The 26,085-nt window shown below is 53.1% G+C and overlaps 2 protein-coding genes across 13 annotated transcripts; one reads left to right on the top strand and one right to left on the bottom strand.

The window, feature by feature from the left end:
- The first annotated feature begins 541 nt into the window (after nucleotides 1-541).
- On the top strand, nucleotides 542-11,281 carry SLC4A11 (solute carrier family 4 member 11). 11 transcript variants are annotated; one of them, XM_027559337.1, is made up of 20 exons: nucleotides 542-624; nucleotides 2,431-2,475; nucleotides 4,713-4,865; nucleotides 4,997-5,046; nucleotides 5,273-5,504; nucleotides 5,573-5,654; nucleotides 5,886-6,009; nucleotides 7,347-7,559; nucleotides 7,634-7,727; nucleotides 7,823-7,948; nucleotides 8,023-8,136; nucleotides 8,226-8,358; nucleotides 8,632-8,705; nucleotides 9,126-9,375; nucleotides 9,447-9,553; nucleotides 9,641-9,809; nucleotides 9,901-10,074; nucleotides 10,285-10,480; nucleotides 10,560-10,729; nucleotides 10,856-11,281. In XM_027559337.1, exons 2-20 carry the CDS (start codon nucleotides 2,445-2,447, stop codon nucleotides 10,917-10,919), a joined length of 2,556 nt encoding a protein of 851 aa, XP_027415138.1. In that variant the 5' UTR covers nucleotides 542-624; nucleotides 2,431-2,444; the 3' UTR covers nucleotides 10,920-11,281. The 11 variants fall into 11 exon arrangements, with proteins under 11 accessions (XP_027415138.1, XP_027415142.1, XP_027415133.1 ...); XM_027559336.1 differs by lacking the exon at nucleotides 542-624 and adding an exon at nucleotides 705-1,066 and having other exon boundaries at nucleotides 5,570-5,654; XM_027559341.1 differs by lacking the exon at nucleotides 8,023-8,136 and having other exon boundaries at nucleotides 5,000-5,046.
- A 1,331-nt stretch (nucleotides 11,282-12,612) lies between these two features.
- Nucleotides 12,613-25,837, bottom strand: ITPA (inosine triphosphatase). Of its 2 annotated transcripts, XM_027559344.1 has the most exons (8): nucleotides 25,712-25,837; nucleotides 20,697-20,754; nucleotides 20,544-20,608; nucleotides 20,339-20,412; nucleotides 19,219-19,250; nucleotides 18,562-18,677; nucleotides 14,906-14,982; nucleotides 12,613-13,424 (listed from the first exon to the last, which is right to left on the bottom strand). In XM_027559344.1, exons 1-8 carry the CDS (start codon nucleotides 25,775-25,777, stop codon nucleotides 13,286-13,288), a joined length of 627 nt encoding a protein of 208 aa, XP_027415145.1. In that variant the 5' UTR covers nucleotides 25,778-25,837; the 3' UTR covers nucleotides 12,613-13,285. The 2 variants fall into 2 exon arrangements, with proteins under 2 accessions (XP_027415145.1, XP_027415146.1); XM_027559345.1 differs by lacking the exons at nucleotides 12,613-13,424; nucleotides 14,906-14,982 and adding an exon at nucleotides 17,017-17,540.
- Between the last annotated feature and the right edge of the window lie 248 nt (nucleotides 25,838-26,085).

Genomic DNA, 26,085 nt, shown 5'->3' with positions numbered 1-26,085 from the left:
CTCAAGGAGGACCAGGCGCCGGAGAAGGCGCGTCCCAGGGCTGAGCTCCCTCGTGTCTGGGAAAGAAAACCGGGCGGCGGGGCCATCTTGGGAAGGAAAAAAGCTGCAAGTCAAGACCTTGACCAAAGAGAGAGCCGAGGACTCAACGAGACCAGGAGCGAAACCGTGAAGGGCTTTGCCAGCAAACCCGACGCCGCCGAGTCGGGAGGGCGGCGGGCTCCGCCGGCCAGGGCGGAGCCCAGAGAACGCGCACCGGCCGGTGTAGAAAGTCGAGGTGCGCTTCCTGGAGGAGGAGTAAGAGGATTTGCTGCCTGAGAAGCCAGGGTGAATGGAGGGGGCGGGGCCCGGGTGGGCTGGGCCCAGCGGAGGCCCCCTGCCGAGAGGAGGGGACTGGCCTAGTACTTAATGTCAAGACGAGGGAGGCCCCACCGGGACCCGCCGCACCATCTCAACTCCGAGGGGCTCTCAGCTCACCGTGCTTCTTCGCAGAAACTTCGCAGCCCTGCTCAGCCCCTAACCGAGCGACACCTGGGCGGGCGCAAGGGCCCGAAGAAGCCCAGTCTACGCGTTCTAAGTGGCCGCGGGCTCCCGGGAGCAACCCGCCCGGGGTGAAAAGGAGTACGGGTGAGGGCGCGGGGCGGGCGGGCGGGACCCTGGTCCGCGCCGCACGGCCTCCAGCTCCAGGGAGGACCGTCGGCGCGGCATTAGGACCCAGGCGGGGCCCAGGGGTGTGTCGTCGGCTCCCGCCGCCGGCCTGTAGGAGACTGCGAGGTAGGGGTCCCGAAGCCCCGGTGAGGACCCGGGGCGTGCGCGCGGGTGTGCAGCGGTTCTGCGTCTGACCGCTGGGCCGTGGCCGCGGGCACCAGGTGCGCGTTCCATCTCCAGCCATGAGGCCGATGCCCGGGGCGGGAAGGCCGTCCAGTCTCCGTCGCAGAGCCGTGCTGGGCTGGGAAGCGGAGCCGTCGAGGCGCTGGGAGGAACGCGGACGCCGTCGGCCTTCCACGGCCCCCGGCGTAGTGGGCGAGAGGGTCTTGGGGGCTTTCCAGCCGGGGCGGTGGTGCCCGGGGTGAGTTCGGCCTCTAGGAAGTGGAAGTCCAGGTGGGTACACGGGTGGTTGGGGAAGCACAGGACGGCTTCGTGGGCACTGCGCGCTTGACTTAACGCCGTTTTAAAACAACAGTGTTTGAACCTACGAGATAGCTGGGGGAAGGGTGGAAGTGTTGCAGATAGCGGCGCGGAGTTGTGGGGTCCCCAGCACCTCGAGCTCCAGGGTCTTCGCAGGCGGGCGTCACCCCCTCGGAAAGCCTCATTTTACATTCTACCGACGCCTTCGGCGCTGCGCGGCAGCCTGCCCACTCCTAGGGGTCCCTGGGCCTCTGACTGTGTCCCCTGTGCGGCCACGGCAGTCTCTCGGTCGCCGCTCTGACACCTGAGGGCCAGCACGGGGGGTACTGTTTACGTGCTCTTGAATCGTGCGGCATGGGAGTAGGCTGTGCACCATCCCCACCGTTCCATAGCTTCGTCACCCTCTTCCTGTGTCCATCCCGCGCCTCTGCTGCTACGTTTACTGCCCCCGCGCCTCCCTTCTGCATGCCGCCCGGGCTCCTGTCCCGGGAGACCGTCCGCATTCTGCACGACCCCTCCCCCCGACCCCCACGGTCTCCGAGTCTGAGGCTCTTTCCTCTCGTGCACGCGGCCGCTTCTGTCGCTTCCTTCCTTGAACAGAGCAACACAAACAGCGTGGAGCATCCATCCGGGGGCCCAGCGCAAAGAGCGCGCACGCCCCACCCCACCCCCGCCCCCGCGCCATCTCCCAAGAGGACCAACGGCTCCGCCTCCCAGGAGGCCCGGAAAGTGGGTGGTGCTGAGGGAAGGAGGCCGTTGCCCCAGGTCACCCCGTGTGACCCCGGGCGCGGGAGGTTAGGGGCCACTGCACGTGTGATGGGTCTTGATGGCCCCAGGGACCGACATGACAATGAGAGCCGAAGAGATGTGCTGGAAGAAAAGCCTCAGCCCAGTTTCTGGACTTTGCAGCGAAGGCTTGACAGAGGGAGGCTGTCTTCTGCAGGGAAGGTGGCCAGACAGGTCTCCTCCCTCCAGATTTCTACAACTAGCGTATCCTTCCTTCCTTCACGGGGTACTGTTAATTATTCCTGGAGAAAACATGCTGAGAACATCTCCCCGCCTCCCTCCTTTCCCACCTGGACAAGCCCCTAGTAGATGGGTTGAAGAATAACAGGAAGTGGCTTCCTCTAGCTCCTCAAGGGGCCCCTGTCTAGTGCTGTCCCCTGCTCCTTTTTCTCCCAGGGGCTCTGGGAAGGGTAAGAAAGACTCAGCAGGGGTTGGTGAGGGGTGGGCAGCAGATACGGAGGAGAGGCTGTCCAGAACTGACACATGGAGCTGCTGACAATTCTTTGGTTTGCCTTACAGAAAACTCTTCTGTCATGTCGCAGAATGGATACTTTGAGGATGCAGGTGTGTGCCTTTCGGGTGTGGGTGTGTGTAGAGAGCTTCTTGGTCAAAAGGCTTTAGGGGACCTAGTCCATCCACCTGGGTAATCATGGTCCTCTGCTGGTGCTGGGATGCCTTTGGATTCTACCTCCAGGAGGTTGTGGTGTGGTCAGAGAGGCAGCTGACAATGCCTTGGACACTGGCAGGTCTCTGGGGGTCCTGGGGTAGCGAGCTGCTCCCCATCCTGGGCTATGTGGACCATCTGATATGTCATGGTTTGCTGTTAACAATGCTTTGGTTATCTGACCCAGTTTTAGGCCAAATGTTGTATATGCTCACATTCCTAAGATCCTGCCCAGCCCTGTGAGGGAGGGGCTGCCACTGTCCCTCTAAATTGCAGTCTCTGCATGTCAATTTTCCCTGCTTGCACCAGCCTAGCTCTCTCCTTCCCCATATGTCTGGGGTGGCTACATGCTCCTGTGCCCAGATTTAGGAAGCGGCCTGACCATCGTTTAGTGAGACAGTGCCTGGACAGAGTGGCAGTGTGCTCTACATAGAGTTCCCAAGGCATAATGATGGCATGTGCCAGGCTGCTGGTGGGCAAGTCCCAGGAGCCTTGCAGTGAACTGGTGGTGTCTATTGGGTAGGACCTAGGTTGAGCTCAGGATAGGGGAGAAGTGGGGCAGTGTGAGGGACATTCTGGGGAATAGACAGTGCTGGTGGGGGTGGTAGAGGCTGGGACAGGTTGGGGCTGGGAAACCAAGCAATCTAAGCAGAGCAGGTCTAGAACTGGGGAGGAAAGTGTTTTTCATGGACATGAGCTCCATGACACGTAGGGGAAGGATGTCTTTTGACTTTAGTTCTTCTCTGGGCTCTGCGTGCAGTGCAGACCTGGAGCCTAGGGGTCACCAGTCCATGAGGGTGTTGGTAGGGGAGGCCTAGTGCTTCCTACCCAGAAAAAGCCCAGGCTGAGCACAGGATACTGGGGGAACAGGGCCTGGGATGTAAAGAGGAAACCAGCAGACTAGAGTGGAAGTGAGTCAGGGTGAGTCACTGCCTGGCAGGTGGAGGCGTGCTACTGACCCTTCCCTGTCCCTCCATGGTGTTTTTAGGTGTTTGTGGGATCTGACCTACAAGGGCCCCAGGAGAATCACAAGTGGTGGACCACAGGGGACCCACAGGACATAGTGAGGAAGAGGGGCCAGATAGGCCAAGAGTAAGGCAGGGAGGGCCCTCAGTGGACTTGCCAGAGGAGGAAGGTTCTGTTGAGCCTTGAAGAAGCCCCTCCAGGGAGGGAAGCCCTCAGCTTGCAGGACAGGAATTGGCCTGCCTGGGGTGCTGGCCACCTGGCCTGAGGAGTAAGAGATTGAGGTGGGGGTGGGACTGGGCCTGAGGGACCAGGGATCTGGACTGAAGCAGCAAGGCTGGCTCAGAGGCAGTGAGAAGCCCCAGCAGGGCTCAGAGCAGCATGTCAGCCAGGCGGCTTCCTATAGGAGGGAGCCTGTGCTGGGGAGCAGTTGCAGGAACTGAGAGGCAGACCAAAAGAAAGGGCAGCAGGCTCTGTGCTATGGGGTCCCAAGGCCTGAGATGAGGCCTCCTTCTGGGGTCCTGTCCCCTCTCTGTCCCTGGCTCTATTTCTCTGGCTGTCCTGCTGCCTGGGCCTTGTCTGATGTCAGACTAAGGCTTCTCAGCCTTAATGCTTTGCCCCCCACACCCTCCTGTGCCAATGAGGTCTGTATACTGCAGGGCTCTGGCTTTTGTTGGGTTGCTTCTGGGGAGGGAGCAACCCTCCCCAGAAGCCAGACAGCTCCCTCCTGCCTGGGGAGCCAGGCAGGTCCAGGTCCCACAGCCTGGAGGTTCTGGGAAGCCAGTGGCCAGGCAGTCTCAACTGTGTCATTGTACCATGTACCTGGCCCAATGTTTGTGGAACGGACATGTCTTTCTCTAGCTAAAGGATATGCATGGCACAGAACCATACATGGTTCCCACAGCTGAAGAATGCTGGAGAAAACTGTTGGGTAGGGGGTGCCAGCTGGCTGCTATGCTCAGGGCTGCTATGCTCAGGACCAGATATTGGGCCTACCTGAGCCAAGGCTTCCTTCCCGGCCGCTAGAGGCCGCCCTCACCACTCACCAAGACTGCGCCCAGTAGAACAGCCCAGGGGCCCTGCTCCTTTGGCTTGGAGTCCCTCTCCCCCATGTGTAGCACTGACAGCCAGGCCCTCTTGGGGGGGTCTCTCTTGGTGGTGGTTGGGGCTCCAGGCTACCTCAAGTGTGACACAGATGATGCCTCTGAAACCCGTGAGGAGAGCCTGAGGGATGAGGCCTTCGACACGGTCAACTCCTCCATTGTGTCTGGCGAAAGCATCCGCTTTTTTGTCAACGTCAACCTCGAGGTGCAGCCTACCCAGTCTGGTATGGGGGTTGTGGCAGGGACAGGTTGGGGGGGGCATGCACGGGACTGGGGACTGAACAGATATGGCCCACTTCACCAAGGAGACCTGAAGGGCTGGGGCAGCACCCTGAGCCCTCCCGCTTTCCTCTAGCAGAGAGTGAATCACCTGGCGGCTATGGGCTCCTACACACCTCCCGCAAGGTGAGCGGCCCATTGGCTGGATGGGAAACATTTGGTTCCAGGCCGCTAGCTGGGGGTGGAGGTGGTCGCTTCCCTGAGAGAGCTCATATTAGCCTGGGGCCGACCACACTGGCCTTCTCTCTGGGAAGGGGGTGTCAGCCAGGGTCTGTCACAATGGAGGGGTCCAGGCAAGGACAGAGGGTCTTATTTATGGGCCTGTCTGGTTCTGTGCACGGGGTCCCCACAGTACCTGAAGTTAAAGAACTTTGAGGAAGAGATCCGTGCACACCGGGACTTAGATGGCTTCCTGGCACGGGCCAGAATCATCCTGGACGAAACGGCCACATCCCTGGATGACGTGCTGCGGGCTATGCTGTCCCGCTTAGCCCAAGACCCCTACAACACGGAGCCAGACTGCAACCTGGACCTGCTCACGGCCATGCTCTTCACTGACGCAGGGGCTCCCATGGAGGGCAAAGGTAAGACGTGTCTCTTGGCCTGGGCAGGGCAGGGAGGCAGACCATCTGACTGTGCACTTTGTTAGCAGTTCACCTGCTGTCGGACACCATCCAAGGGGTCACTGCCACAGTAACGGGGGTACAATACCAGCAGTCATGGATCTGCATCCTGTGAGTTGCCAGGCCACCATGGTGGCCTCCCCACGTCACCTCAGAGACAGGCATCCAGTAGTGGAGGCTGGCCTGCTCAGTCTCGGGGGAGAGTGAGGAATTCATCCCATCTGGTCTTTTTTCCTCAACAGAGGTCACTGAGGTCATAGTTGGGAGTTCTGGGTGGCAGGGGTGGAGCCCCAGCTCCCAAGGATGGCAGCCATGTGCCGTGTGCCCTCCCTGCCCCACCAGCTGTACCTCCAAGGCCCTGCTGAGGCGACACGTGTGCATCAGCCGCCTGGACCGCCCACAGAACTGGGGGGAGAATTCCTGTGAGGTGCGGTTTGTCATCCTGGTGCTGGCCCCACCCAAGATGGTGAGGAGGGGTTTCGGGTGGCTCTGTTTCCTGGGAAAGAGGGTACCAGGTTACCCTGCCCTCTCCCTGGGGGCATCTCTCCCAGTGCAGGGGGCCTACAGAATTGGCCTCCGAAGGCTACATTCTCCCCCTATCTGTTCATCCCTGGGTTTATCTGAAGAATACTTGCTAGGTCCTCATCAAGCCCTGATTTCCCCAGAAGTTGCCCAAAAGATGGTATTTCCTTCCTGACTGAAAAGAGATACTCGTTAAAAGTATTACTGTTCAAACCAGGGGCCTTTCTTTGGCCTGCAGGATGCTGACTTCTAACCAGCTGACTGTGATTTGTTGACCAGAGTCCCACTTTTTCCTGGGCTGTTTACCCCCTGGCCAGGGGCAGGTTATCTCACTTTTGTAGGGGCTGAGACATACAATTTGGGGAATCTTCTTTTATGGGAGAGGATTTAAAAATTTTGAGTAGAAAATGGCAAGGGTCCCTCTCTCCAGGCTTGGGAAGGGCCTTAATGCTTAAGCCTCCATTGGCTTTTTGATGATTCTGCCCTTGCCTCAGATGGCTTCAGATGGCCCCTCCCCAGGCTTTCTCTATGCATAGGGGTGCTAATGGGATCATAGACACACTGCGAATCTCTCTAGATGTTACTGTGCTGGGAACAGAGGAAGAGCATTGAGGGCAGCAGGCATCTCATGGGTCAGAGGAGTAACAGCTGACACGTGGCCAACAGTTGGAAAAAGCAGAATCCCTAGGGCTGAGTGGCTAGACTGGCACCTTGTGACGCGCCAGCCAGCCCAACACCTGGCTCCGCCTCGGGAGAACAGGCCTGTTCTAAAGCTACCAGAAAGCAGTGGGCACGCCGCAGGTGCAGGCCTGGGACGCAGCTTTGGGCAACCCAGAGGGAAGGATGCTGCTCCTAGGGGCCAGAGTTGTCGAAGTGAGACAGGCTGCTGTGGTGGAGGCTGGACACGGAGTTCACAGACAGGGCTGACCTTGGCCAGGCAAGAGGGAGAAGGCTAGATGGCCTGGAACCCCTCTGAAAATCAGATAAAGCAGCAAACAGTGCAAACACTCCAGGTGAAAAGTAGCTGAGCAAACATTTTTTTTCCATCATCAGGATTTCATTATCCACAATTACGCAGATTTAACCTGAGTTTGTAAGAAAAATACTAGGTCAGTGGTAGTCTAGTGATCTGCTGACCTGGTGGCAACCGTGGCAGGATCCACTGTGTGTGAATATTGGGGGACTACACCTGGATCATGGGGAGAGAGAGTGGCCAGGGCTGGGGAGGGTGCCCTCTGCTCTGCAGTGGCTACAGATGTGACTCTCTCGCCCCACCCCCAGAAAAGCACCAAGACCGCCACTGAAGTGGGGCGCACATTTGCCACCATGATGTTAGACATCACTTTCCGCCAGAAGCTCCTGAAGACCCGCACAGAGGAGGAATTCAAAGAGGCCCTGGTCCATCAGCGACAGCTGCTCACCGTAATGAGCCACTGTCCGAGTATCAGCATGGACTACAGCACGAGCTCCATCTGCATCGTCAGACACCCACAGGTGCAGGGCAGACAGGGCCTGGGCGGGTAGCCCGGGGCAAGGGCACAGGGCTGATGGGCGTGTCCTCTTCCCAGCCCCCACGGCAGAAGGACTTCCTCCCCATCGGGAAGGGCATCCAGGAGGACATCGCCCGCAGGTTCCCCGTGTACCCTCTGGACTTCACCGACGGTAAGTGTCCCTGACTTCTCAGAGCTTGGCCTGTAGCTCAGGCCCCCGGCCTGGCCTGCGTCCCCAGTACACTCCATCCTGTCTCCCTTTCTTAGGCATCATCGGGAAAAACAAGGCTGTGGGCAAATACATCACCACCACCCTGTTCCTCTACTTCGCCTGCCTTCTGCCCACGATTGCTTTTGGGTCCCTCAATGATGAGAACACAAATGGAGCCATCGGTGAGGGGTCGGAGGCTAGCGGGGAGTGCTGGGGGGCCTAGGGCCGTGGTGCCCCCTGACCCTCACTTCCTCAGACGTGCAGAAGACCGTGGCCGGGCAGGGCATCGGAGGCCTCCTGTACGCGCTCTTCTCTGGGCAGCCACTGGTGGTGCTGCTGACGACCGCGCCCCTGGCCCTCTACATCAACGGTGCAGCGGGGGCGAGAGTGGGGAGATGGGTCCTGGGGTCCCTGCCCCCACCCGGCCCTGACTGCTCACTCCTGTCCCGCTGCCCGCAGTGATCCGTGGCATCTGCGATGACTATAATCTGGACTTCAGTACCTTCTATGCGTGGACAGGCCTGTGGAACAGTTTCTTCCTCACGCTTTATGCCCTCTTCAACCTCAGCCTGGTCATGAGTCTTTTCAAGAGGTAACAGAGCCTTCCCTAAGCTCCTGGGACTTTCAAGCAGGAGGGAGACCAAGGCCAGGGACGTGGGTCAGCTTCCATGCCACCCTCCAAGGCCCTGTAACCCTAGATAAGATGCAGTGCCCCTACCATATCACTACCCCAAGGGGAAAGCCTGGGGCCCTAGCCTGGGGCCCTGGCCCTCTTCATGCAGGAGGGTAGGAGCCATGCCAAGGCTTGGGGAAACCCACCCTCTACAATTCACCCCATCTTATGAGACATACCTTCTGCTGGCAGGTCAACAGAGGAGATCATTGCCTTGTTCATTTCTATCACGTTCGTCCTAGATGCTATCAAGGGCACAGTCAAAAGTGAGTATTATACAGCCAGTGGCCACCTGCTGCAGGGGAAGCTGAGTTGAGATGGGGGTATAGACTGTGGCAGGGTAGCCAAGAAGCATGCAAGCTAAGGCTGCTTCCACAGTCCAGGGTGCGACGGGAGTCATGATTGACAAAGCGCACCAATTAGCAGGTGACAGAGCTGTCTTAGGCAGGATCAGAGGCTCTGGGCCAGGCAGGATTCGCTGCCAGAAATGGACAAAGGGCAGGGTGTGGGGTGGTGGGTAGACAGGCAGCTTGAGGAATCCTGGCTGACAGAAGGCCAGCTCTCCCCTTTTCCACCCAGAATCCCTTTCTCCCCTCAGGGCTCCTTCCGCCCACATCCAGGAGGAAGTTGCTAGGCCCAGGCTCCCAGAGCCCAGATGGCTGAATTCTGATGGTCTGTATCCATAGTCTTCCAGAAGTACTACTATGGCCATGACGCTGCACTCTTCAAAGATGAGCCCTCCTTGGTGAGCCTGCTGGGCCTCAACAGTAGCCTCCACACTGCCCTCAACACCAGCTTTCTGACCAGCCCACCGGAGCTAACTTCAATGGGCAGCCAGGACCCCGAGCCCCTGGCCCGGGATACAGCTGTGCTCAGCCTTCTTATCATGCTGGGCACGCTCTGGCTGAGCTACACCCTCTACCAGTTGAAGAAGAGGTGAGGGGTGCCCTCTCGGGTGAGGGGAACACAAGCCCCTAGGCCACACTGACACTCACCTGCCTCCGTAGCCCCTACCTGAACCCCTATGTGCGTGAGCTCCTGTCAGACTGCGCCTTGCCCATTTCGGTGCTTACCTTCTCTCTCATCTCTTCCTACGGCTTCCAGGAGATTAAGAGTAAGTTAGGACCAGCCGTAGGGTGGGATGGGGTGGGTTGCTCTGTGGGGGATGCAAGCTTGAGCAGGGGCCTGTACCCTACTGCAGTGGTCAAGTTTCGCTACAGCCCGAGTAACAGCCTGTTCGAGATAGCCGAGATGCACTCGCTATCCCTGGTGGCCATCAGCAGCGCCATGGGCCTCGGCTTCCTCCTCTCCATGCTCTTCTTCATAGAGCAGAACTTGGTGGCTGCCTTGGCCAACGCCCCACAGAACAGGTTTGCAGGGCTGGGCATGGAGGGCTGAGCATGTGCCCAACCTTGCAGGGGCCAAGAGGGCTCTGGCCATATGTGACCCCGCCCGCTGCAGGCTGGTGAAGGGCACTGCCTACCACTGGGACCTCCTGCTCATCGCCATCATCAATACTGGGCTGTCTCTGTTTGGGCTGCCCTGGATCCACGCTGCCTACCCCCACTCCCTGCTGCACGTGCGAGCACTGGCTTTGGTGGAGGAGCATGTGGAGAACGGGCACATTTACGAGACGTGAGTGTGAGGAGGGTCCCTCGAGACGTGAGGCCAGTGTCATGAGGGCCCTGAGGTGGGGGGCAGCCCTGGGCCACATGGGACTTAAGGAGGGATACTGGCTTGGGGGACAAGGGCCCAGAAATGACAGAGCCTGGTAAACATGTGACCTGGGATGGACACAGCCCCGTGGACCAGGCCAGAGTGACCCAATGCACTGGACCCTCATAGGATTGTGAACGTGAAGGAGACACGGCTGACATCCCTGGGTGCCAGCATCCTGGTGGGCTTCTCCCTCCTGCTGCTGCCCTTCCCACTACAGTGGATCCCCAAGCCTGTGCTCTACGGCCTCTTCCTCTACCTCGCGCTCACCTCCATCGACGGCAACCAGCTGTTTCAGCGCATGGTGCTGCTGCTCAAGGACCAGGTGAGTGGCCCTGAGAGTGGGGGTAGGGGAGGGGGATCTGGCTCCAGACCTGCCCACACCTGGTCCCTGCCACCCACAGACGTCATACCCACCCACCCACTACATCCGGAGGGTGCCCCAGAGGAAGATCCACTACTTCACAGGCCTGCAGGTCCTGCAGCTGCTGCTGCTCTGTGCCTTTGGCATGAGCCCACTGCTCTACATGAAGATGGTCTTTCCCCTCATCATGATTGCCATGATCCCCATTCGGTACGGAGGGCGGACAGCGGCAGAAAAGACTCAGCGGGGTGGGAGAGGGTGGGCTGGAATGGCTGCTCTCTGCCTACTTCTCCCTGCCCCAATGCTTATCTTCCTGCCTGGTCCTCCTCCCCGCAGCTACAACCTGCTGCCCCAAATCATTGAAGCCAAGTACTTGGATGCCATGGATGCTGAACACTGACGCCCTGACTAGCTGGTCCTGGCCACCCCCCATTCGCCCATTTCTCCAGGTCTTGCCAGGCTGGCTGTGTAGCTGTGTGTGGGCATCCGGGAATGCTGCTCTGTGCTGCACCCCCTCACAGCTGTCCCAAGTGGCCGAGGGTGCCTGGGCACTGAGGGAGCTCTGAGGGATGTGTCTACTCCTCTTCCCACTACCCTTTGCTTTGGGTCCAGAATGCTGTTCAGGGCAGCTTCTGCCCAAGCAGGACGGATTTTCTTTTGATAAAGAGTGTCAGGTGGCCGAAAGAGAAACCATTTCCTTGATTGTGTAAGGAACTTGCTGGATGCACATTAGAGAATAAAGCTCCTATTTCTATGCTTCTACATGCCACCTCCATCCATGCTGCCCTGCCCCAGCCTCTGAAGGCCACCCAAGGACTCTAGGGAGGAAGAGACCCTCCCAGGGGAAGAGGGATGAAAGGGACTGACTGTTAAGTGCCACCTAAGGGTTGTTACTTCCAATTCCACACAGCACCCCAACAGGGAAATGTGGAAGATCCAGGAGGCCCTTGTAATGCCATGTTGCCAGGAACCTGCAGGGAAAGTGTTCTAGGAACAGCATATGCGAGGGCCCCAAGAAGAAGGCTTGAGGCCAGTGAAGAGGTGGCTGGTGGGGTGGGACAGGCACAGTCACCCTGCTGCTTGCAGGATGGGTCAAAGTAAAAGTAGTAGTCACTACTACTGTCCGACTTTGCAACCCCATGGACTGTAGCCTGCCAGGGTCCTCTGTCCATGGAATTCTCCAGGCAAGAATATGGGAGTGGGTTGCCATTCTCCTCTCCCAGGGGATCTTTCCAACCCAGGGACCGAACGCAGGTCTCATGCGTTGCAGGCAAATTCTTTACCATCTGAGCCACCAGGGAAGCCTGCAGGATGTGTAGCTAAGTTTAAAGACGGGGACAGAAAGTGTACTGTGCACCCAGGACAGAAGTCTATGAGGAAGCAACTGGGGACCAGAGAGAGAGAGGTGCCCTGCTCCAAGCACCACATAGCCACCCACTCACATAACACAGCAGGTGACCCTTCTATGGGGCCCCTCCCCAGTAGCCTGGGTGTTCCCTGCAGGTAGGGCCATGTCCGGGATCACCAGGTAAGAAGAAGGCAGGCACCCCCCATCTGAGTCCCAGCCACATACCACCTACTCCAAGGAGACAACCCAGAGGAGGCTGGGCATGGCCACTGGCACTTCCGGAGGAAACACCCAGCTAGGCTTCACAGGCAGCAGAGGAGCAAAGGGATGAGGTCCTGTCCTCCCCCATACCTGTTGACACAGTCTAGGGAAGCAAACGTTAAATCCAGGCCCCAGGCCAAGCTGCCAGGACTGAGGAAGAGTGATGGGAGGGGACGCAACCTAAGCCTGGGAGTGACACACAGCACTGAGGACCCCATCCCCAAGCTGCTGCACACAACAGGCTTCTCTGACTGTCCTTGGGGTTGGGCAGCTCCTCTTTACCAGGGTAACACCTGCAGAAAAGCAAGGGAGCCACTCCGGCCCTCTGAAATCCCCTCAGGGAATGGGTTCACCAGGGCACAGTAAGGGTCTGGGGCAGCTGAGTCAGGCCCCTAGCTGGCCCCCCAGGCTGAACTACAACATATCAACCCAACTGGAATCAAGTACTCCATCCCCCATCCCTGCCACAAAAATAAACCTGGAGTTATAATCATAAACCAGCATTGTAGCTGCTTTAATGTACACCAGCATAAAGAAAAAGCACTCACCACCCCACACTGCCTGCCCCACAACCCAGTTGGCAAACACAATAGAGGCCAGCTGAGTGGCGGAGTGGATTTCGCATGGAAAAGTTCAACGTGTGATCTGAGACTTGAAAGACCAAAGGGGAAGACAGAATATTCCAGCTAGCAATGGTACACGAACAGCCTCAGCACAGCTCTGCCCGCATCTGGCCATCCCACCCCTCAGCCCTCTTTCCCGATCCTGAGAGGTTTCCTGCTTCTGCCTAAAGGGACTCAGGAGGCAGACGCCTGCCTGGGGAGGTTTCAAAGCAGCTATACGCAATTTATTATGGAAGCAAGTACCTTCTGGAATTTTTATTTGCTGTATTTAAAAAACATCTAAGGCTGTTTGTGTGGTTCTTCCCCAAACTGTTAACCCTATGAAGGGTTAACTTCACCCGAGGTCCTTTCAGGATTCCAGGCCTGGAGGCCGTAGACCTCTGAATCCACAAGGGCAAGAGGATGGTGTTGTCCTTTGGCCAAAGTCTCTCCAAACAGAGCCAGTTGCTCCCAACAGCTGGTAACACCGCCAGAAAGTGGTAATCCTGAAGGAAATACTTGGACAGGTGCCTGCCTGATAGAAGTGGTTTCAGGCTACCCCTCTCCAGATCCCCAGCTAGGGTGGTCATCACCGACCCCAGGAGTCAGGCTGCTAAAATATTCTTGCAACGCAAGCAGGGCCCGGAAGCGATGGGAAATGGTGTTCTTCTCAGCCTTGGGCATCTCTGCATACCTACAGGGCGACAGTAACAGCTCAGAGAAGAGGGAGCCCAGATACGGGGAGGGTATGTGCACCTCACCGCATCCTGCAGCCCGAAGCTCAAAGAGTCCCTAGTAAAAGGTAGCAGGGCCACCAGCTCCTGGCAGCCAGAGTTAATTTTTTAAAAATCAAAGAGTCTTAAATTCCTCTGTACGTAGAAATCCATATTAACTGTGTGGAAGGATACTAAATGTATTCTAGTGTCCAAGAGTCATTAAAAGGAAGCTGGGAACAGGGGGATGAGCTGCATGTTTGAGCAGCTTTGTCATCTGTTGACAGGAAGCAGTGGGGCCTAACAGAGCAAACACAGCAATGTCCTCCAGTGCACTGTGGGGTGGGCAGACAGGCGGGGGAGTGGGCCTTGAACAGCGAGCAAATAACCTGCTGTCTATGTCAGGATTCCACTAAGCTGAGAATCCCATACTCCAATTGTTACTTTCATATCTATGCCACCCAATACAGTGGCCATCAGTATGTGGCCATTTAAATTCAAACCAATTACAATTGAATAAAATAAATTCTGTTCCTCAGTTGCTCTAACCACATTTCAAATGCTCTACAGCCACATGTGGCTAAGAGCTACTGGATCACACAGTGCAGCTACAGAACATTTGTGTCATTGAAGCGATGTTTCATGTTGTCCTCAGCCCTGTTCCGGCTGTTGTAAGGTCTCAGGCCACACACCTGAAGGCTCCCTCCAGCGTGACAAACCCGATTCCCAATAATGGCCAACATATCCCATGTAAATAAGTGGGGGTTAGCATGAAATACTTCGAGAAGGCAGTGGCACCCCACTCCAGTACTCTTGCCTGGAAAATCCCATGGATGGAGGAGCCTGGAAGGCTGCAGTCCATGGGGTTGCTAGGAGTCGGACACGAATGAGCAACTTCACTTTCACTTTTCACTTTCATGCATTGGAGAAGGAAATGGCAACCCACTCCAGTGTTCTTGCCTGGAGAATCCAGGGACAGGGGGCTGCCGTCTATGGGGTCGCACAGAGTCCGACACGACTGAAGCGACTTAGCAGCAGCAGCAGCATGAGATACAGAGAACACCTGGCACTGTGTGTGTGTCGGGGGGGGGGGGGGGGTGGCACACGCGTTAATGCGGTGCCCAGCTGTTAACATTTTTCCAAACTAGATGAGGGTCAGATAATCATCCATCCATCACGAAGCTGACAAGCCCAAGTCAGAGAGGGGAAGCTGCACAGCTGCTTTGTGCTGAGATGAACCCGAGAGCCCAGGACTTCCAGCTACACCCAGCTGCCTCCCAGCTGTGGACTGCGTCACTCAGATTCCTTGCATCCACCCCCAGCAGAGCTGCCTTCAACTGGAAAGGCACCGCAGAGCCTGCCCCCGCCCGCATCCGCATGCCTGCACCTGGGTGGGGCGCTGACCCGACCCAGACCACGCCATCCGACCCCCACACCCCTGGGAATAACTAGGGCTCCTTACGTCTGCTCGTATCCATCAGGCTGAAAGCAGGGGTCCCAGCCAAAGTCCCGGCAGCCACGGGGCACCACAATCCGGCCCTGCCAAAGAAAAGGGGGCGGAGCTATGTCACTGGACGTGGAGGAGATGCACTATGAGAAGGGCAGTAGCTAGTCTGAGTTTAGTTAATGAATTCAGTTAAACCCTAGTTACTCATATTATTTCAAGGGGTCCATGGTGCCAGCAAATGTTTGCTGAACACACATAAAATGCAGAGCAGGAGAGCTCGCTCTCCACAGACAGGGAGGAACCACATGCTTGATCAGGCCACCGATACCCCAGTGACCAGCCTCCCTCTCTAGAGGTTTGACATACTGTGACCTCACTGAAGAAGACTCAATTTTGAAAACCTAACAGAAAACATTTTCCCCTAAGTGGAAGTTTGAGGGTCCTAAACTTTGCCGACAAATCCCGTATCTCCTACTATTACTACACTTATCAAAATACAAAGACGGCTCTAACAAATAACAAAATAGCACAATGTTCAACTCAAAAATAGCTCAATAAATACTGGCTGTAATAGGCAAATTCCAAAAGGGAAATTTTACAAAGAGAACCAGTATCATGAGATATCAGGTTACCTTGGGAATTAAAAAAAAAAAAAACATTAAAAATACAAGGGAAGTAGTAGAGGATGCGAATTAGCCACATAAATTCTAAGTCCTTTAGACCAAAGGCAAATTCTGCTTTTGCTAATGGGGAGCTGTGTGACCGAGGCCAGTTACTGAAACACTCTGAACTTCACCCACGCGACAAATGTTTTTTGAACACCTTATCGAGGCAGGTAGTGTTTTTAGCACTGGGATCCAAGAAAGCCTTAGCCTTGCCTTCACAGAATGGATCTCTTCAGCAAAACGAGCACTGCACCAGTACACAAATCAATGATCACCGAATCATTAGAGGGCACAAACTGGGACCTGGGCTCAAGAATCACAGGTCGGCGAGCTCAGGGAAGGCCTGGGTGAAGATGGGACACTCTGACCACATATAGGGCTGGGGCAGGAACATTCTAGGTGGAGGACAGAGCTGTGCCAAGGTTCTGAGATGGAGAAGGGCCTAGCACACACCCTGCTGAAAGTACTATGTGGTTGGGGGTTAGAGAGCATGGCTGAGAAAAGGACAAGTAGAAACAAGGCTGCCTCATTTAAAGTAAGGGCGGCAAACAACAAAGCACAAAAACAACGAAGCCAAAGCCGGGGAGACTGCAGGGCATGGTGGCGGTGGTGGTCAGGCCCAGCCAGCGGCACAGCAGCTACTCGGTCACAGTGCAGGGAGCTGAGCCTGTGGCTGGTCAGACTTTTGATTTCTGAGAGAATGTTTCTGTGAGAATAGCAGACACTATAATCAACTTTTAAAAATGTCACCAGGCAACACAATCTAGTAATCCCATCTGTGGATATATATCCAAAAGAGCTGAAAATGGGATGCTGAAGAGATATTTGCACGCCCATATTCACAGCAGCATTATGAGCCAAAATGTGGAAGCCATTCAAGTGTTCATCAACAAATACAGGCAAACCTCAGAGATATCGTGGGTTCAGTGCCAGACCACTGTAATAAAGCAATTGTCACAATAAACCAAGTGGCATGAATGTTTTGGTTTCCTACTGCATATAAAAGTATGCAATAGCATTATGTCTTAAAAACAATGCTTGTTGTTGTTCAGGCACTAAGCCATGTCTGACTCTTTGCGACCCTGTGGACTGCAGCACACCAGTCTCCTCTGCCCTCCACTATTCTCCCAGAATTTGCTCAAATTCATGTCCATTGAGCCTGAGATGTTATCTAACTTTCTCATCCCAGTAGCACATTGGATACTTTCTGACCTGAGGGGGGCTCATCTTCTGGTGTAATATCTTTTTGCCTTTTCATACTGTTCATGGGGTTCTCACAGCAAGAATACTGAAGTGGATTGCCATTTCCTCCTCCAGTGGACCACGATTGGTCAGAACTCTTCACTATGACCTGTCTGTCTTGGGTGGCCCCAGACTCATAGATTCATTAAGTAACACAAGCCCCTTCACCACAAGGCTGTGATCCATGAAGGGAAAACAAAAAACATAAACATCTTAATTTAAAAACACTTTATTGCTAAAAAATGCTAGCCATCATCTGATAGTGCAGGGTTGCCACAAACTTTCAATTTGTAAATACAGTATCTTCAAAGCTCAATAAAACAAGATATGCCTGTAAATAGATAAAAGTGGTACATACACACAATGGAATGTTATTCAGCCTTAAAAAAGGAGATCCTGTCACATGCTACAACATGGATGAAATGAAGACTTTATGCTAAGTGAAATAAGACAGCCACACAAACACAGACACTGCAGGACCCCACTTATATGATGTGCCTGAGGCGGCCGAACTCAGAAACAGAAGGTGGAATGGTGCTTACCAGGTGCTGGGGACAAGAGAGGAAGTGAAGTTCAGTGAAATGAAGTTAAAGTCACTCAGTCATGTCCAACTCTTTGCGACCACATGGACTGTAGTCTGCCAGGCTCCTCTGTCCATGGGATTCTCCAAGCAGGACACTGGAGTGGGTTGCCGTTCCCTTCTCCAAGGGATCTTCCCAACCCAGGGACTGAAGCCAGGTCTCCTGCATTGCAGGCAGATTCTTTACCGTCTGAGCCACCAGGGAAGCCCAGAAGAGAGGAAGGTGGACTGTTATTCAATGGGCATAGTTTCAATTTTGCAAGATGAGAAATTCCTAGAGATCTGTTGCACAATAGTGTACACTACTATACACTTAAAAATGGTGAAGACGGTAATTTCTGAAACCTGTTTTTTACCATAAGAACTGAACATCTCATCAGAGAGGCTTCCCTGATGGCTTAGTGGTAAAGCCAATGCAGGAGATGCGGGTTTGAACCCTGGGTCGGGAAGATTCCCTGGAAGAGGAAATGGCAACACACTCCAGTATTCTTGTCTAGGAAACCCATGGACAGAGCCTGACGGGCTACAGTCTATGGGGTCGCAAAAGCATCAGACACAACTTAGATGGAGCCACTGGTGTAGGGCTATATGGGCTACAGTGAGACTGGATTTTATCCTGAGCAGAGAGGACAAAGCAGAGAAGTGATGTGTCTGAAGGTAAACCCTGCCATAGGGAGGGAATGAATAGGCTGAGGCGGGGGTGGGGCGGGAAGCCCAGCACAGAGGGTGGTTTGGACTGAGAGAAGCAGCTGAACCTATGGTCTGATTGGTAAGCCTGGAGACACTGAAGGGCACCTCTGAAAGGAATGAGGTGGGGGGAGAGGAAGATTCTATATGAAGATAAAAACTTGGAAAGGCTGTGAGATGTTCAAGGGAAGCTGTCGCACAGCAGTGTGATAAGGAGATTCAAGCTTGGAGAATTTTGAACTGCAGATGTAGCCCTAGGAGTTGTTATCTTTAGTTCCCACATCTTCTCAGGAGAGCATACAGTGTACAGCTCTGGGTATACCAGGCTCCAAAAGCTGTGAGCCATGTATGTTTCCAAATATCAGACTCAGGGAGGCAATAAGTTTCAGGACTGACAGCTGTGGTACCTAGGAGTGTGACCATCCCACCAGATAGCATCGCTGGGGTGGTCAGAGCGCCCTCTGGTGGCACGCAGGGGAACGAGCATGGGTACATACCATTGTCCGGCCCCTGAAGAGGCGTACGGGCTCATTCGGGTCCCCAGTGCTGAATGCGAACGTGCAGAGTGCATAGGCAGACTTGTCTTGGAACCCCTCCAGGAGCTGGTGGAGACCTGAGGGAAGGTGCAGTGAGGGCTCAGCACACTCTGCTGCCAAGCCCCAGGCCCAACTCCCCACCCAAGGGGCCCAGCTAGGGGAGGGGAGTTATACACTTTACCAAATAGGCCCTGTGCTGATAACCCAGGAAGCTGGGTGATGGGGATGTAGAATAAGGGTTCTACCACTGTGGATTCCAGGGCAGGGGGCTGGGACCAGAAGGAGAAGCAAGGTGTCCCCCTTTCCATCTCCTGCTGACAACGACAGCAAGTGGTGGGACCAATCCTCTCAGGGCCAGAATCTCCCTTTGCCGCTCAATCTCAAAGCTTTCACCACAACCACCACCCCCATCTACTCCTCCACATCTCAGTGCTCCCTGGAGCTAGGTTTACAGGGAAAGTGTGAGTGTTGATTATAGATGGGGAAACTGAAGTGAACAGAGGCCTTGAAGGGGACAGAACCTGAGACTCCTGATTACTAGCTGGAGCTCCTCCCCCAGAACCCACAGACTTCTTAATTCCAAACACATCAAAAGAAAGAGACAAATAGGGATAATACCTTCAGGCTTTAACTTCTCCAGAAACCACTTTCTGCAAGAGAAATAAAGGTGAGACAGACACCACAAATGGATGGATGTTCCTACCACCTTCTTTCCAGGCTGCATCCCCCAGGGATTAAAGCTCTGAGAAAGTCAAGGAGAAAAGATAAAAAATGTCTCAACTCAAAATGAAGGGAAATAATCCAACAGGAAAAAGGAGATGGAGACAAACAGGCAAGGCACAGAAGAATCGATAAACCAATGAAGGCCTCAACTTCACTGCTAATTAGGGAAATACAAATTAAAATTGCATGTGATAACATTTCCTACTCACCCACTAAAATACTAAAAAGTCATGAAACAGTGCTGGTAAGAATACGGAACATGTGTAGGGGTGCGACTGCATTGGCAGACAAATTAGCAGTCCCAAAGTTGAAGATACAGTTAACCCTTGAACTGCCGAAGTTCACTCATAATGTGGATACCGTTCAACAGTCAATACTACACTAACACATGGCTGAATCCACGGATATGGAAGGCAAACTCTTAAGTTATACGTAGGTTAATCCCAAGTTGTTCACAGATCAACTGTATACGTAACCAAGACCCAACAAACCGGGGTATTTGTATCCTGTGTGTGTGTGCCCTCACTCAGTCATGTCTGACTCTTTGGGACCTCATGGACTGTCACCCACCAGTCTCCTCTATCCATGGAATTTTCCAGGCAAGAATCCTGGAGTGGGTAGCCATTTCCTTCTCCAGGGGATCTTCCTGACCCAGGGATCAAACCCACATCTCTTGAGTCTCCTGCATTGGCAGGGAGGTTCTTTACCACTAGCACCACCTGGGAAGCCTGAGGGGGTCCAGGACACTGGAGAGATTTAAGGAAATCCATTTGCAGATCTCAACTTCCTTATTTCCTCTTTCCTGAAACTGACCTGCCCAAGAATTACCTCTCCAATGGGTGAGTTGCCCTTGCCCATCTCAACTTACATACATTCTCACACTTAACAAAAGAAAGGCATGCCTCTCCCCTATCTCTAATCCTTCCTCAACAATCTGACATACTGGTGTTGACACCAAGACAGTGAATGACCTGCAGTATCAAGTAACCAATCAAAGGGGTGTGCTATCACTCACATGTAGGGGCCAGGGAGGCCTCCAAGGGCGTTGAAGCACAGACAGGTGTCCTCCACCAGTACAGGGCCCTGCACCTGCAGCACAAGGACATACAGCCCTGAGACCCGGGCCCACCAGCAGGCCCCACCTCCCCTCTGAGTTCTCAGGGCACCCAGGAGCCACCAGAATAAGAAGAGCAAGGACAAGACGCGAACGGAGCAAGCACCTGGCGAGCTGCCTCCTGACACTTCCGAATGGAAATCTCATCAGGCTCTCCTTGGTACTCTGGCACTTGTGAGGGAAACAGACACATAATCAGGTCATGGGGAGTTAGAGAAATTGAATCATCTTTTAAAAATAAAACTAAACAGAGACATACGGTCAATTTTCTGCGCCACCAAAGTACACGGAAATTTATCTCCTAGAATCTGAATGACCTGTTCCAAAATGAAAGAACATTTATCAGCATTTAATGATTCCCCATTACTGCACAAGCTGTCACCCACCATTCTCATCAGGTAACTCTCCTGTCAGTTCTCTAAAGTTCAAAGTCAGGTCCACGAGGCTCAACTGTAGCCCTCAGGGTCCCACCCCAGCAGGTCAGCTCCCTCATCTTCTCATTTTCTGATCCCTCCCTCCTACTTCAGGTCTCTGTTCATGCTAACCACCATCTAGAACACCCTCTTCCCTTCTCAATGGTCCCAGAACCTACTGTTTAGGCCAGGAATTTTCTATCAGGGGTTACCCGGAATTCAGGAGGATCTACCCAGAACTTGGATAGGAAAAAAAATACCTCTCTATTTTCATTAACCCTGAGCTGAAATTTAGCATCTCTTTCAATTGTGAGTATAGAAAACAAACAGCATCAGCAGTTCCTGTGACATTTAAATCTATTAAAATCAAAGATGTTGTCATATCTCTTTACAGTTCTAGCAGATAATCTCAAAATACCATTTACAGCCTTCACTATTTTTAAATTATGGTAATAACACAAAACAGTAGACTGAATTCTTTAATGCATGAACAAAAAATATGTAACTAGATCACAGATATTTATATTTTGAGAACTGTAATCAATAGAAATGATTTCCTTTGTGGTGGTGATATTGTCACTAAGTCACGTCTGTCTATTTGCAACACCACGGACTGCAGCCCGCCAGACTCCTCTGTCCGTGGGATTTCCCAGAAAATCCCCTTTTCTCTAGGGGATCTTTCCAACCCAGGGATTGAACCCACATCTACTGGATTGCAGGTGGATTCTTTACCGCTAAGCCACCAGGGATTCCCCCGATTTCCTTGGTAATCCCATGTATCTGTTCGTTTCCAAGGCAAACCATTCAATATCACGGTAATCCAAGTCTATGCCCCGACCAGTAACACTGAAGAAGCTGAACGGTTCTATGAAGACCTATAAGACCTTTTAGAACTAACACCCAAAAAAGATGTCCTTTTCATTATAGGGGACTGGAATGCAAAAGTAGGAAGTCAAGAAACACCTGGAGTAACAGGCAAATTTGGCCTTGGAATACGGAATGAAGCAGGGCAAAGACTAATAAGAGTTTTGCCAAGAAAATGCACTGGTCATAGCAAACCCCCTCTTCCAACAACACAAGAGAAGATTCTACACATGGACATCACCAGATGGTCAACACCAAAATCAGACTGATTATATCCTTTGCAGCCAAAAATGGAGAAGCTCTATACAGTCAGCAAAAACAAGACTGGGAGTGGAGTGTGGCTCAGATCATGAACTCCTTATTGCCAAATTCAGACTTAAATTGAAGAAAGTGGGGAAAACCACTAGACCATTCAGGTATGACCTAAATCAAATCCCTTACGATTATACAGTGGAAGTGAGAAATAGATTTAAGGGACTAGATCTGATAGAGTGCCTGATGAACTATGGAATGAGGTTCGTGACATTGTACAGGAGACAGGGATCAAGACCATCCCCAAGAAAAAGAAATGCAAAAAAGCAAAATGACTGTCTGAGGAGGCCTTACAGATAGCTATAAAAAGAAGGAAAGCAAAAAGCAAAGGAGAAAAGGAACGATATACCCATTTGAATGCAGAGTTCCAAAGAATAGCAAGGAGAGATATGAAAGCCTTCCTCAGCAATCAATGCAAAGAAATAGAGAAAAACAATAGAATGGGAAAGACTAGAGATCTTTTCAAGAAAATTAGAGATACCAAGGGAACATTTCATGCAAAGATGGGCTCAATAAAGGACAAAAATGGTATGGAGCTAACAGAAGCAGAAGATATTAAGAGGTGGCAAGAATACACAGAAGAACTGTACAAAAAAGATCTTCACGGCCAAGATAATCATGAAGGTGTGATCACTCACACTTGCCTAGAGCCGGATATCCTGGAATGTGAAATCAGGTGGGCCTTAGAAAGCATCACTACGAACAAAGCTAGAGGAGGTGATGGAATTCCAATTGCACTATTTCAAACCCTAAAAGATGATGTGGTGAAAGCGCTGCACTCAATATGCCAGCAAATTTGGAAAACTCAGCAGTGGCCACAGGACTGGAAAAGGTCAGTTTTCATTCCAATCCCAAAGAAAGGCAATGCCAAAGAATGCTCAAACTACTGCACAATTGCACTCATCTCACACGCTAGTAAAGTAATGCTCAAAATTCTCCAAGCCAGGCTTCAGCAATACATGAACCATGAACGTCCAGATGTTCAAGCTGGTTTTAGAAAAGGGAGTGGAACCAGAGATCAAATTGCCAACATCCGCTGGATCATCAAAAAAGCAAGAGAGTTCCAGAAAAACATCTATTTCTGCTTTATTGACTATGCCAAAGCCTTTGACTGTGTGGATCACAATAAACTGTGGAAAATTCTGAAAGAGATGGGAATACCAGACCACCTGACCTGGCTCTTGAGAAACCTATATGCAGGTCAGGAAGCAACAGTTATAACAGGACATGGAACAACAGACTGGTCCCAAATACGAAAAGGAGTACATCAAGGCTGTATATTGTCACCCTGCTTATTTAACTTATATGCAGAGTATGTCATGAGAAACGCTGGGCTGGAGGAAGCAGAAGCTGGAATCAAGATTGCCGGGAGAAATATCAATAACCTCAAATATGCAGATGACACCACCATATGGCAGAAAGTGAAGAGGAACTAAAGAGGCTCTTGATGAAGGTGAAAGAGAAGAGTGAAAAAGCTGGCTTAAAACAACATTCAGAAAACTAAGATCATGGCATCCGGTCCCATCACTTTATGGCAAATGGATGAGGAAACAGTGGAAACAGTGGCTGACTTTATTTTTCTGGGCTCCAAAATCACTGCAGATGGTGATTGCAGCCATGAAATTAAAAGACACTTACTCCTTAGAAGGAAAGTTACGACCAACCTAGACAGCATATTAAAAAGCAGAGACATTTCTTTGCCAACAAAGTTCCATCTAGTCAAGGCTATGGTTTTTCCAGTAGTCATGTGTGGATGTGAGAGTTGGACTATAAAGAAACCTGAGTGCTGAAGAATTGATGCTTTTGAACTGTCATGTTGGAGAAGACTCTTGAGAGTCCCTTGGACTGCAAGGAGATCTAACCAGTCCATCCTAAAGGAGATCAGTCCTGGGTGTTCATTGGAGGGACTGATGTTAAAGCTGAAAATTCAAATACTTTGGGCACCTGATGCAGAGAGCTGACTCATTTGAAAAGACCCTGATTCTGGGAGGGATTGGAGGCAGGAGAAGGGGATGACAGAGGATAAGATGGTTGAATGGCATCATCGACTCGATGGACAAGGGTTTGGGTGGACTCTGGGAGTTGGTGATGGACAGGGAGGCCTGGCATATAGCAGTTCATGGGGTCACAGAGTTGGACATGACTGAGCGACTGAACTGAACTGAAAAATATTTTCCTGAGAAAGGTTCCATAGGCATCATCATTCTGCCAATGGAATAACAAGTTAAAACTCTCTTACTTTAGGCCAACTTCAAGTACATCTTCTCCAGTGAGCCTCCTCTGGCCACTCCAGCCTGTTCTTTTTTTTTTTTTTTTGGCCATGCCATGTGGCTTGTGGGATCTCAGCCACCCCACTGGGGATCTAACCAGAACCCCAGCAGTGAAAGCTTGAATCCTAGCCACTGGACCCTCAGGGAATTCCCTCCTGCCTCTTTAAATGTGGGAGGCAGACACATTCTCAACCATAAGTAGAGATGGGCTTGGGAGCTGGCAGCCACCATCTTGCATGGGGCTCTGTTCAGGGTGGCACTGCCTGTCTGACTGGTCTGGCCTCAGGATCCCAAACCTTTTCTCAGCCCAGGGCTCTGACTTCTGAGAAGGCCACTCTGAAATGGCAGAGACATGCCATCAGTCCTTGTGCTGAAGATAAATGAAGGGTCCCCTAATGACTGCACCCCACTGGTCTGCCTCAGATATCAAGTGGATGTCATCCTGATTCCCCACACATGACCCATCTCCCTGGCCATGGCTGAAGGGGCAGGGACAAACCTTTGATCCAAGCAAGGCCAATCAGAGCTGATGTCTGGGAGAAGCCTCACTGCCTCCTCCATCAGGAGGCGAAATGCAGAAAGACCTCAAAATGAAAAGCGATGAGCATCCAGAGAGAACTAGAAGGACAAATAAACCCCTCTCGAGGGACTCCTGAGAAAGACTCCTTAAGTCCTGTGGAACAGCACACTATTGGATTCCCATGACAGTCACCTGGTGGTTTACATAAGCTATCTGTGTCTCTTTACTATTTGCCGCCAAAGACGTTCCATCGACCCCCAGAATCCTTACAGCTAGCCACAAAGCCCCGGTAGACAAGAACGTTGATCCACTGCCTCCCTCACACCTCTCTTGCATTATCCCCATTTCAAACAAACTTCTTGCATTATCCCCATTTCAAAGATGGCAGAAAGAGGCTGGGAGACCGAGGACCACATTTCTGGACTGTAGTGGGGCGTGGACGGCTCGGCTTGGATGCCTTGCTCCACGCCCTGTCCGGTTCCTGACAACCCCAGGCCAGTAGCGGTGTTTGGATCAACTCCAGAGGGGTGTCGGAGTCCTGGTTTGGGAACCAGCTTAAGAGGTAACCTTTGGGACAAGTGCTAAGGACTTCACCACTTAGCTCCCGAAGCCCCTCAGCTCACAAGTCCTGTGCCCGGATTTGTCAAGGGCCTTATTTTATTGAGCACAACCCCGGGTCGCCCCCACTCCGCAAACGTTCGGGTCCCACTCCGCGCGGCACTACCCCCTTACAGATCCCACCCATCCCTCCCCGTCCGACTCTTCGTTCCGCGTCCGCTGCTCCACCCGCTTGCTTCGCTCCGCCTGGAAGCCTCTTCCGCCTTCTCCCCAGCCAGCCTTGCCACACGCTACCCTTTCACCGCCTCCTAGTCGGCCTCCGCCACCCTTCCGTCACCTCCTCCAGCTTTTTGGCGTTCCCCGTGACAAACACGATCTTCTTCCCGGCCAAGGAGGCCGCCATGGTGATCCCCAGGTACCCCGCAGACCCACCGGAAGTCCTTCTGCTTCGAGTCGCAGGCACTTCCGACTACCGGCGGAAGGGGATAATCCGATTTCCGACCTGGGGTCCCAGGAAGGCATCCTGTGGTTTGTGTTGCGGTGGCCGGGGCTGCGGCTGCGACTGCGGCAAAAGTGGCAGCCTGGGCACCTTTGGGCAGGAACGCCTCTCTGGGCATCCAGAAGCCTTGCTCAGACCCCCAGTAGCAAGACGCCCTTTTCTGGATGAGCAGCCTGGGGCCCCCAACGGCTAGAAGGGAGGAGAAGGGCTTG

This window comes from Bos indicus x Bos taurus, chromosome 13 (genome assembly GCF_003369695.1).
Source record: "Bos indicus x Bos taurus breed Angus x Brahman F1 hybrid chromosome 13, Bos_hybrid_MaternalHap_v2.0, whole genome shotgun sequence".
Lineage (NCBI taxonomy): Eukaryota > Metazoa > Chordata > Mammalia > Artiodactyla > Bovidae > Bos > Bos indicus x Bos taurus.
This window is presented reverse-complemented; position numbering and strand designations above follow the sequence as displayed.

Excerpts from the sequence above, each read along its gene's own strand:
- SLC4A11 (XM_027559332.1), top strand. The coding sequence starts at position 4,649 with ATGTGTAGCACTGACAGCCAGGCCCTCTTGGGGGGGTCTCTCTTGGTG. Across the intron at positions 4,866-4,996 it reads GGTGCAGCCTACCCAGTCTG|CAGAGAGTGAATCACCTGGC; the intron begins GTATGGGGGTTG and ends GCTTTCCTCTAG. Across the intron at positions 7,728-7,822 it reads CCCTCTGGACTTCACCGACG|GCATCATCGGGAAAAACAAG; the intron begins GTAAGTGTCCCT and ends TCCCTTTCTTAG.
- ITPA (XM_027559344.1), bottom strand. The coding sequence starts at position 25,777 with ATGGCGGCCTCCTTGGCCGGGAAGAAGATCGTGTTTGTCACGGGGAAC. Across the intron at positions 20,609-20,696 it reads GGTGGCGCAGAAAATTGACC|TGCCAGAGTACCAAGGAGAG; the intron begins GTATGTCTCTGT and ends TTCCCTCACAAG. Across the intron at positions 18,678-19,218 it reads GGAGAAGTTAAAGCCTGAAG|GTCTCCACCAGCTCCTGGAG; the intron begins GTATTATCCCTA and ends ACCTTCCCTCAG.